Below are 11,994 nucleotides of genomic sequence, written 5' to 3'. Positions count from 1 at the left end.
ATTGAGGGCCCTATTTTCGCTGGTGCCTTACCCGTTGGCATTACCCGCTACCCGTGAATTATGCACAAGGGAGCTGGCACTGTCCCTAGTATTTGCCTGGAGGTGTGCATGTGAGCGTGTTGTTGCGCTAAAATTGCTATCTTGCCCACACACGTTTGGGAAAGTGCATAGCGAATTCTAAAACCACCCGCTGTGCCAAATTTGATTGGTAGAGTGTCTGCAATGGACATGTCTGTAGTCGGCAGGGCGCACAACAGTCGAGGTCTCCCTCTCTCCTAATTCTCAAAGAATCTCCGTGATTCTAATTTTCCTATAATCAGCAGAAGTGAGAGTGTCAATTCCTTAATTAATTCAAGACAATTTGTGCTGCATGCGATGCCATGCTCTCCGAATTACACACTTCAGTTTTATTCATCCATTGCGCAGGAAATAAGGGATGGATTACAATAATATAACATTCTTTATAATCAGTAACATGTAGGTGATACTCATGTCTATCAAATATGGTTTTATTGAAACAATCAACGGCTAGAGCCTATGAAGCAAACATCGGGTGTATGTTGTCCAACGTTATCGGCGCCCCAGTGCAGCAGCAGAGTTCATGTCGGAATGAAGTGATTGTGAATGTGATGTTATGTGTCTCTGCAATGTTAAAGGCCGAGAAAATATATTGTGACCTATTAGGTCGTGTAGGTAATGGCATATACAGTAACATGACATGAGATAAGCCTTTCTAACACATCTTCTAAAATGAATCTATTCAGTAGCCAATAGGCCTGTCAGCGTCTCTGGTATCCATGTAGCTCCGACGGAACCTCTCCCTCCGCTGTATAGCCCTCGGAGCTATACAGCGGAGGGAGAGGTTCCGTAGGGGCTAGTATCCATGGTGAGAAGGATAACATTTTGTCTCACGAGCATCTTCTATTTCACAAAATGACTAGATCTTATGGATTGTATAGCTACCCACCACACCGTGCAATGAAGTCCCATTGTCTCTATCTTGTGGCTTACTTAAGTATTACATCATCATCAGGTAGCATAGTCCTATTAGTCTTGTACTCTTCCCATTAGTTCCACAACCCAAAGCTTATCAACGTTATACAAAATGTAATTGGCCTATTTTTGGATGAAAACAAACTAAAAGAAACAAAGAAACAAAACAACAATAAAAGCAATCAGATTTGGTGAACAGGTTTCTGTTCAAAGAAAAATGTATAATTTTAAGGGTAAGCTATATGTAACATTATTAATCATTTTTATGTATTATTATATTAGTTGGTATTTTAATCACCTGAGGATATGGACTCTTAACCACCCACATTGTCAGTGAATCAATGCGCAAGTGAATGCATACAGTTACAGGCTTCAGCAGAGCAGAAGAATACTAAAATGCTCGCCCCAAAACACAGTCACCCCGGGGCAAATCCGGCAACCTCGGAAAGGTTGCCACCTGGTATTCCTAAACGTAACTTAAGTAAACTATGCCTAAACCTAGCCCTGGTCCAGAGCGTTAGTAAGCTCTCTCTAACGCCCTGCCAGGCGCGCTGCTCTGCTCATAGACCGAAAATTCCACTACCGTGCAAGGTCAACGTCTTAAGTAAAAATGAACAAAAATATTTAGCTACTCACCGAAACAAAGGCTGTTTTGTGTCGTTGAAAGTATTTGGGAAGCCTCTCAGGACCCCACCTTCTCTGTATAATACACTTTAGGGGCAGAAAATAAAATATGTCCGCCAGACGGAAATTATTTTAAGTACTCCGCTGCGCCCTCTACAGATCTGGTCAATATAAATTACCATTGAACAGATCTGTAGAGTAGAGGGCAACACAAAACAGCCTGTTTCGGTGAGTAGCGAAGTAGTTTTGTTTATTTTGGCTAAAGACGGAGACCTCGCACAGCAGTGTAATTTTCGGTCTATGAGCAGAGCAGCGTGCCTGGCAGGGCAATAGGCTCTATTCACAGCAGCCATATTATGAAGACATTCACAGGTGTTACCAATGATACTAATGAAGGCTCTGTTCCATTCTGGTCAAACAGAGTCAGGGTGCTGATATTGTGTGCATGTTGGCTCACTGGAAACACTCTGCTACACCAGTGGGTCTAAAGTTGGGGTCCAGGGACCCTCATGGGCTTCCAAATGGCCCCTTACGGGTGTGTAACTCTGAGAGTGTACAAATGGAGCCAAATGGAGTCCATTTGGTTCCATTTGTACACTCTCAGAGTTATGGGGGTCGTGGAAATCACTGTGCTACACTAAATGGAACAGAGCCTTCATTAGTATGATTGGTAACACCTAGGAAGGAAGTGATAGAGCTATGCTGTGCATAGAGCCTATAGAGAGAACTCACTAATGCTCTGGACCAGGGCCTAAACCCTAAACCTAACCGTAATCCTATAAACGTATAATTTGGTAAACTATACCTAAACCTAACCTTATTCCTAAACTTAACCTCAGTAAAACGGTGCCTAACCTTATTTCTAACCTCTTATCCTCAGTAAAAAAAATCACACCCTGTGTGAAGAGAGTGGTGCCTTTGATGAGCCCTGTATTGATGTTGTCATCAATGTTTGTTTTTTGGACATACGGACGGACACACACACAGACAAAGTCAGATATAGGAGTGGTTGGCACCACTCAAAAATACTACAAGATATAGATAAGAATATAAGAACCGCTGGGGGCCGCGAAAGAAATGGGGGCGAGCGTGTTTTGGGGCGAGACTTCTGGCAACCGAGCAGAATACATAGCGCTTGGCGTGTTTCCTTCATCCTCACATTGAGCTGGAGCAGGACAGCGGCTCATTGCAATGGAGCGAAACAGGCAGCGCGACTTACCTGTAGATATTTGACACATTCGCAAATAGTCAAACCGACACCATTTGACATCCATCGAAGACTGGGACTGCAGAGCTGCATGATTGCAGGAATTATTATCGACTCTCCTACAATAACTACATTCCAGGTTGTTGTTATTCATTGTCGCCTTGTCCTCTGGTTAAACGGAATATTGCTGTACTGTATGGAGGGATGAGATCGGCATGGCTTGCACCAGAAGAACTAAAACTTTGGTGTCCACATGCGTGATCCTGAGTGGCATGACTAATATCGTGTGTCTGCTGTACGTAGGATGGGTTACTAATTACATCGCGAATGTGTACATCAAAGTCCCTTTGCCGATGCCTGAGAAAAAGTTAGAGAGTGACAAGAAGGGCGACACGCTCCGGATCATTGAGAGGCTGGACCGACTGGAGAATGTGGTCAACCAGCACATACAAGGTAAGGTCATCATTTTAGCTCTGTTTAGCCGCCATAAGGATACCATACATACACACCTTGTCGTCACCTGGTCACAGTTGATCCTTTCAGGCACTTACACTTTTTGGCTGCGAATTTTTCAATTGCAAGAAGTGGTACTGTAGGGGTGTAGTGTAGGCTACTGTTTGGCCAGTGGTTCTCAACCGGTGGTTCGGGACCCCCAGGAGGGTCCCAACATGATTTTTCCCCCCGGGGGGGACAATAAAGTGACCATTTAAGGACTTTTAAGACCATTTTAATAGCTAAAAAACGAAAAGAAAAGAAAACAGACAGCAAAAAGACATTACTGCATCAAAAGTAATCAACACAATATACTATAAAAACTGGTCAAACATTGGCGTTGTGAGCTTGTAGATCTGCTATTTTCACAATATTTATCAGTGGAACAGAGTCAAACTAATTGAATGCCTCAACTCCTACAATTCCAAGTGCTTGTCAGGGTGGGGGGTCCCCAGTTCAAATATGATTATATTGGGGGGTTGTGTCCTGAAAAGGTTGAGTCACTGCTGTAGGCTACTGTACTGTACTGTAGTAAAGTAACAGTGTACTGTACTGTCTGTAGTGACTGGACTGTAGTAACTGTATTGTACTGTATGTACTGTACTGTAAGGTGCGTTGAGTGGCTCGATTTAGAAAGTCCTGGAACTGCTTTGACTCTCTGAGGGGGTGCTTGCTTAGCTTGTCTAGGGGATATGTTTAGAGGACAATGAAAACAGAACATATCCATCCATCTCTAGCCAGCATCCTGGCACATTATCCCACTAACCAGTTTTGCTCTTTTGGAATTTCTAGCCTTGGATCAAGACTATCATATAGATGTATTTTATCGATTTTGACATTTGAATATGATACGAAAGTAAAAGTCAGACTTGATAAAATATATCTATGATAGTCTTGATCCAGGGCTATTGTCTCTCTAACTTTGTTATATTGGTTATACAGAAATCAGAATACCCCTTTCTGAAATATGCGCTGCAAAGCTTTGTAGTTCACTCGAGGCTGTCTCTCTGCACTCTGACTCTAAATACATAAATCTGCATATTTTTGGGCTACTACTGTACAAACATTCTTTGTGCTGGCAGTGAAGCTCTTAAAGGTTAGAACATCTCATTGCATATTCCTTTATTTCTATTCAGAAACTTTCAATACCAGGACAGCTTGAAAAGATACACTAAGGCAGCTCTTTTGGTTGCAAACACCTCACTGGTGGTACATTAAAATTTAAAACCCATCATGTTTAGTCCAGCACTGGCCTCACTGTGACAGGTTTGCGAATAGTCTTCTTACACTTTCATTGGTACCTTGCTCTTGAGAATGTCTGGAATTCTCTTCCCTCAGGCCTTTCCATCACCTATAGCATACAGTTACTTGGTAACACGAGCGCTCACAGTTTTATTTATTTTTATTTTTTTTGCCATTATCAGAGCTGTTCTTGTCATCACAAGGGGTCTCATTGTGTGAGTGTTCCAATCAGAAATGGCACTGGGCACCTACAGAAGTTACATGCAGACAGAAACATACTCATGCTGTTTTGAGCAACAAGGCTGTGTGCTAAGCCTGAGTAAACATTCCAGCTGGAGCCAGCTCTGAATTTCACTGTTTGGCATCAAGAGGCTTCTAGTGTGGACGGAACTCTGTCAAGGTGCCACCGCCATTGCTGCTTCACCTTCAAAAGACATGTTTGAACTGTATTTGTTTGAAAATATGGGATTAGATCTCTTTTAAAGCTTAGGATGAAAAGTACACAACGGTAATATATGTAACTGGAACAGATAAAGTTGTATTTCACACATGAATTATTCTTAAAGAACATATTCTTCTGACTCGGCAGATTCATTTTTTAGGGTGAGGTTTTCTTTATTTGAAAGGATAGCTGAAAAAGGAAAGAATACACGACAACATAGGTCTCCTGCAGGATCGAACCAAGGAACCTTGTGAACACGGTTGGTTATTGAGTCAGCTACAAATAGTGGTAAGAGAGGAATTTGTAGTATCAGTTTAACTTTCCAAAATGTAATATTTGTTGTAACCCTACATAACAGAATGAATCACCTTCAAGGAATTTTAAGGAGTGCTGTTGGTGATTAGTACGTCAGGAGAATCTAACTGGCAAACTTTCTTCTGAAGTATATTGTGTGCGTCTTGACTTAGTGGGTACAATTGTTCTTTGGGTGTATAATGCTCTTTAATCACACTAGACTGTCAAAATGGAGCAGTTTGATATGAGTCTGCCTTCATTAGAGTCTATAATGTAAGTGAGGATAAATGACATTGAGAATTGGTGTCAACAGCTGACTTGGATGTCTCTAAAAATAACATCCCCTCCTTTTTCATCTTGTTGCTACAGTAGCATAAGAAAGTCTTGTGGTCAAGGGGAAATGTTATCATTTTGTCCATGAGAAATCAATGCAGGAAAAGGAAAATATTTTGCTTGCTCTTTTGCTCTTCAGTTAATCGACGTAATCCAATTAATTTATTTAAAAAAGAGAAAAAGCGGTTAATATATTAAGAAAATAATAATTAGAAAAAAAAGCTCCAAGATTATTAAATTAATCAAAAAAGTAATCAATAGAATAATTGCTAAGAAAATAATTGATCCTTGCAGCCCTACTCTTCACTAATGTACTGTATTCTGGCTTCCAGGGTTTCCATAGACAGCGCTGTAATGCATGTAGCCACATACTGTATATGCACTGCAAACAGAGTTATTGGACTTGATGCCCCATGTACATGAATTACCAGTGGGCATTACTGTACAGTGTGGAATGAAACATTTACTGCAGCTGGCTCACCATGGACAGTCATAGAAATGTTTCTGGTGTCAACTAGGTACTTAAGGGATAAGACAAAAATATTCTTTCTTTTAACTATTTCATGAAGCTCGGGCTTATGCTTAATTTATAGTACTTCGTTGTACGGCGGATCGCAATGCACGGTGAGCTTGTAGATCTGCTATTAGTATTTTCCTGCGAGCGGCACCATCATGACAAAGTACAAAATCAAATCAGGCGTTTACAGATTTCAGTCTTTCAGAGTGGAAAGCTAATCTAGCAGCAGCTCAAACGCCTGATGAACAGTTTCTTGTATCAGGTGTAGGCCTAGTCAATGAATGAAAATCTGTTGGATAGCAGACAAGTTCACACACGCCCACCATGAGGGCTGTTGCTGCACTCTCTGGTTTGCCAAAGACTGTGCTGAAAACAACTAGCTTAAAGTAAAGTTTATAAAAGAGATACATACAGTAGAGTACACCAATCATACCTCACTCGACAACAGCCTGAAATTAGATGGACTTTACATTTTCTATATTTTCTATTTAATTTATATTCTGTTTCCTCCGAAGCGTGCATTCTTGATAGTATTTTCATGATAATATTTTGAGTTGATGTGTGTTTGGAAATCGTTCAGAGATCAGCTTTGAGGTGAAAATGAAAGGTGCTGCTGGTGCCTTGACTTGGTCTGATGTTCTCTAAGAATAGAATATTTCGCCTCAATGGCCAAGACACCAGTTGTTCATTACAACAGCTAATTTAGCAGATTGTAATGACAAGTCACAAGATGGCCTCAAGCATATTGAACTACCAAATCAATGGAAACGCTTGCTAAATCATTAGTGAGTGTTTGCCTTTGAAGCTGAGGTCCTGTCAGCTTCGAGAGCAAGCACTCAAAATTATTTCTTGATTTCAAGTTTTTGTCATTCAGCTGATGTTGTTATCCAGTAAAACTAACAGAGGAGTTGAGGAGTAAGACAGTAACGGGAAGTGACTTACGGAATTTATACTCATGCTCCTACAAAAAATATGTAGTGCAATGGAAAGTAAAGCAAAAAGCTTCCTGTTTTAAATGTAGTCAATATGGCTGTTGTTTCTTAAAGGATACATATCAGTCATATTATGGCAGAAATTTAAATATTTTGCATTGAATAGCTGCACTCTTAATAGAAATAATTGGCGAATCCAAGAGAGAAATCTGTATTCAGGGCTGATTCGTTACATTACACAGGCACCAGTTTCTGTCTAAAGGTGATTGAGCAGTTTCGATCTGTCTTGTACCACCTTTGCCATAAAATATCTGGTTGGAGTTAATTACTTCAGCAGATTGGAGATCAGCTGAAAGACCCACAGAAATTATGTTATTGTAATAAGGTAGAAACTGTGTAGAAGTGTATCTCTGTTTCTATTTCATTACCCTTTGTGGGAATGGGATTATTATGTTGGTCTGTTGGTAGTGGAGAATGGTAGTGGTTATGTATTATTGTAAGTAAAAATACCTCATCAAGTGTTCAAGTGCTTTCCAACTAAGCATTTTTGCAGGGTTAGGGTAGAGTATAAGTGTTCATTCTGCTTATATGCCATCATTACATGAAAAACACAGATACGCACACACACACACACAGAGACACAGCAGACACACACACAGACACGCACGCACGCACGCACGCACGCACAGTGTTAATGTAAGCCTGGGTGTGTAACTGTTGTATATTCATCATGAACCACCTTCAATAGAATTACTCTAAGCCTGAACCATGTCAGCACTTGCAATTTGCAGCTTGTATAACATTTAAAAAGTATGAAATGTAAGAAAAAAATATATCCAGAGCCTTTATTAACTCGGAACAAATCAAATAATCATTGAATGGCTGGCACACAAATGCACTGGAGAATATTTGGTAATGAAAACAATTAATTACTCTCACTCCAGAGGGCAAAAACATGTTGAGGATCTGAATAAATAAGGCTACATGTTTAATGCTTTAGCAAGTGTTTTCTCCATTCAAGAGGTTGTCAGCGATCATTTTTAATAAACGGTACATGTCTAGTAAAATGTGTTATTTTTGCACTGTACTGCCAATATACCCCTATATATTACCCATTTTCATCAGTTCCTAAATCCGACTGTGACTGTGTTAGGTATGAGACGATTCAATTATTGTGGCCAAAAATAATTGCGATTAGCGATATTATCGTGATAATCAAAATTCAAAATATGCTTAAAACTCTAAAAATGGCACTTTTGTTAACCACTTGCACCCAAGGATCCATATTCTAGGGGGAAAATCTGCCAAAAATAGCTGACGTGTTGTCGAGTGAAAAAGAGCGTTTACATATCCGTTTAAGTATAGAGTGTTATATGCAACTCGGCAAAAGCAAATTGATCCCAGTATAGGAGGACAATTTCACGATAAATAAATCTCCTTGATATGATTATTGTGAGCGTTTTCATCATGATGAACGATGAACTTTTATCGTCACATCTTCAGACTGTATGCTTTTCACAGTACAGATATTATTCTAAATTATTTCCATATTCTAGAGAAATTCTAGGAGCTCAAAGATATTTATAAAATACATAGAATTAGAATTTCAGACTGCTTAACTCTTAAAGTCTTTAAACAGATTCTTCACATTTGGTTCCACCACAGATGTAAATGTATCTTTGTCAAAGCGAGGATAAGGAAAAAAGAGGAAAAAAGTACACAGCAAAAAGGCAAATTGCATGGAGGAAATATGCAGAGGGAGACTAGTCTGACGACAGTAAAGTATGTCTAATGCTATTCAGGGGTCATAACGAAACTCCCCATGGTTAAAAAAGAAGCTGCAGTACAAATTGAGGTCACCCTACTGTCAATGTCTGTATTCCCAAATGCATGTGGAAATATAGCCCTGACAAAAGATCTACAGTGGTCGAAACATATAGGCTCTTTTAAAGATCTAGGCTTTATAATAAATGCTTTTCATTTCTCTTTATCCTGCATGTGGAGAATGTTTTGAGCATATACGTTCAGTTAAGAAACCTGTGTTGGCAGCTGGTAGCTGGCATTGGCCAGCCTAATTATCGATCCACGTCACCAGTCGCGCACACTTAGCCAGTGTGGGGCAGCTTATTTAACACAGAGGCAAACTTATCAGGACCGTGCCGCTCACTCTGTGTTAGTACTGCAGTGGAATGCACTACTGCCTGCATTGAATGCAGTTTTTTCACCCAGCTGCCAGCCTGCCACCTGCTTGGAGCCGCTCTTATGCATGGGAGGTGTGGCGTGTTCACTTCACACAGCAGATTTATAGGACACAAAGCTACTCTATATGTGGAGGAAGAACATGAAAGCAGATGCAAAAAGAAAGCACTGTCATGGTATTCTAATTCAATGACGTATTTAATTAAGTGAATAGCATTTTGACTGAAACAAGGCAGAAAATGAAAAATATTGATTTTGAAAAAGGAAAGCTTTTGAAGTCCTAAGCAGAACTGTCTGTCTAAAAGATAAATGGCTCTGGCTTAGAGTATCTCTCTTGATTGAATCATCTGTTACCACATACGTCTTGATTTATATTAATCCAGGGATTTGATCCTGCTGTAGATGTCAGGGACTTGCTCTGTTGGAGACTGCCTTAGAGACAGAAAGGAACTAACACGGCGGCCTTATGATATTCATCATCATTAACCCTAATTAAGATGTTCCATCATAATGTATGGTTTCTTCTCACATTCTGTTCCCAGTGGTTATTTATTATTTATTCATTGCTGCGTATGAATTATCACTCAGGCATTCGTTTGTTGCCCGAGGTAGGCCAACTAGGCTGAGCCGTAGCTGCCGACCGATTAAGCCGGGTCCAAGGTTGGTTGCCGAGGGCAAAAACGAATGCCCGGGCGATCATTTGTTTATCAAATATCCATAGCCTTATTTTAGTAACAGTTATCAGCCCATGGGATGATTATAGATAATATATATTACATATTTACCACCCTCTGTGTCCTCTCTTCCCCTCACCCAGGAAATATAAAAGCCTGGGTAAAGTGATAAAAACACAGAGAAGTGACCTGTTTAAGGATTAGAGAAGTTATACTTAACGTAAATCCCATTCAGTTGCAGTATGTGGATTGACTTAATAATGCTGTGGCCCTCAGACATTCATGGTAAAATAAAAAAAATGTAAAATGTCACAGTTTAAGTGTTCTTGAACTATATAAATGATTTATCAGTATCTCGCTCACTTCATCTCTTCCTCCCTTGCTCAACTCATATTAATACCCCTCTCTCTCTCTCTGTCGCACGCACGCACGCACGCACGCACGCACGCGCGCGCGCACACACACACACACACACACACACACACACACACACACACACACACACACACACACACACACACACACACACACACACACACACACACACACACACACACACACACACACAGACAGACCCATGCACGCACATACACACTTATATAAGCCATAGCTGTATTGAGCTGTTAATTACAGACAAGCCACTTTTAAGTTTCTCCTATACTTTGAGCTTGACATACTAATTAGACGCAATAGGACATAATTGCTTATTAATCAAAAGGAGTGGAGAGGGAATCTGTAAGGAGTTATGAGTAAACTCAGGCAAAGTCCTGGAACTTGACAATGTAGCACTGTACTGCAGTCTCCCATGCATGCTGGTGAGCAGGGAACTGTGTAGATTATTATTTTACACCCGCTGGATGGTGAAATACTAACTTCACTTATCACCCTGTCTATTTTAATTATTCTTCCGGAAACTTAAGTTCAGTATGGTTGCAAAGTAAGACTCCTGCTGTTAGTTGTTGTTGCACAGCTCCATACACCTGTAGGCAAGGAGATCCTTCAGACTTACCGTAACTTTCTTACCGTAACTTTGTAAATTAAAAGAAACATCATCATTTTTGAGCGGTGCAACTGCTCCTATAAGAGGGTTTAGGACCCATCCGTGGCGAAAGATTTTCTTTCCGTCGTGAAAATGTGTCTTTCGCTGTGACGCCATGCTGTGGAAAACACGCCCATAGGCTAAGCTTTGCAGGACGTGCTGTGATTGGCTAGCGAGACACATGATGAAATTAACTTCAAACTTCGCAGACGCGCTGTGATTGGCTAGCGAGACGCATGATGAAATTAATGATAATGTAAAAAATGTAAGCACGTCACCTCGCAGGACGTGCTGTGATTGGCTACCGAGATGCATGATGAAATTAATAACTCATAAATATCACCGCTCACTTCACACTGGGTGTGATTTCTAGCGGCGCTATAAAGGTATAGAGCGGATCCTGCTCTATACCTGACTTTGTCCGTGTTCACCGTCGACGTTCTGATTGGTCAGACACGTCAACAAAGTGATTGGTCAAGCTTCACGTGACACGTGGCTATAAACACATTATAAACACATATCGATGACAAAATGTATCAAAGGCGCCGCTACCTTCACACAGGGTGTGATTTTTACATTGCATATGATGATAGTTATCTGATAGTTGTCTGTGGATAGGCACCCCAGATAATAAGTAGGAAATATAAGCTACTCAGTAAGATCTTCTGTGTTCATTTATTTATTTATTTGCTTTTCACCCCAATTTAGGTGGGATGCCAATTAATTCCTAATTAATTAATAATTAATTAATGCCACACATATTTGTATGTTGTCACTGCTGTTGTATCCTACTGGCTCACCTGCCAGTAATGAGGAGCCCCCACTGGGAGGATGTAGAGCCATAGAGATCCCAACACTCCCTCCTAAGGGGTGTCGCCCCAGCGCGTAGGACTACGTGCAATGACAAATATCACCCTCCCTGCCCGGCTTCCCTCCCCCAAACACGGGCCAATAGTGTTCGTCTAGACGATCGACAAAGCCGGATGCGACACTGAGCCTCCGCAGT

The 11,994-nt window shown here is 40.7% G+C and overlaps 1 protein-coding gene across 2 annotated transcripts in view; it reads left to right on the top strand.

Annotated features, from left to right (window-relative positions):
• Nucleotides 1-2,793: 2,793 nt before the first annotated feature.
• The window catches only part of galnt18b (UDP-N-acetyl-alpha-D-galactosamine:polypeptide N-acetylgalactosaminyltransferase 18b), a 73,074-nt gene continuing 63,873 nt past the window's right edge, over nt 2,794-11,994 (top strand). Inside the window, exon 1 of one of the 2 annotated variants that reach the window (XM_084062974.1) lies at nt 2,794-3,277. In XM_084062974.1, coding sequence (XP_083919100.1) covers nt 3,040-3,277 — 238 coding nt within the window. In that variant the 5' untranslated portion in view covers nt 2,794-3,039. Of the gene's footprint in view, nt 3,278-4,954; nt 5,289-11,994 lie in introns of those variants that run through there. The other variant, XM_084062975.1, reaches the window with a different exon arrangement.

The sequence above is a fragment of the Gymnoscopelus microlampas genome (genome assembly GCF_963454915.1).
Source record: "Gymnoscopelus microlampas genome assembly, chromosome: 1".
In the NCBI taxonomy this organism is placed as follows: Eukaryota; Metazoa; Chordata; class Actinopteri; order Myctophiformes; family Myctophidae; genus Gymnoscopelus; species Gymnoscopelus microlampas.
Note: the sequence above shows the minus strand (reverse complement) of the source record. Positions and strands in the feature narration are given on the sequence as shown.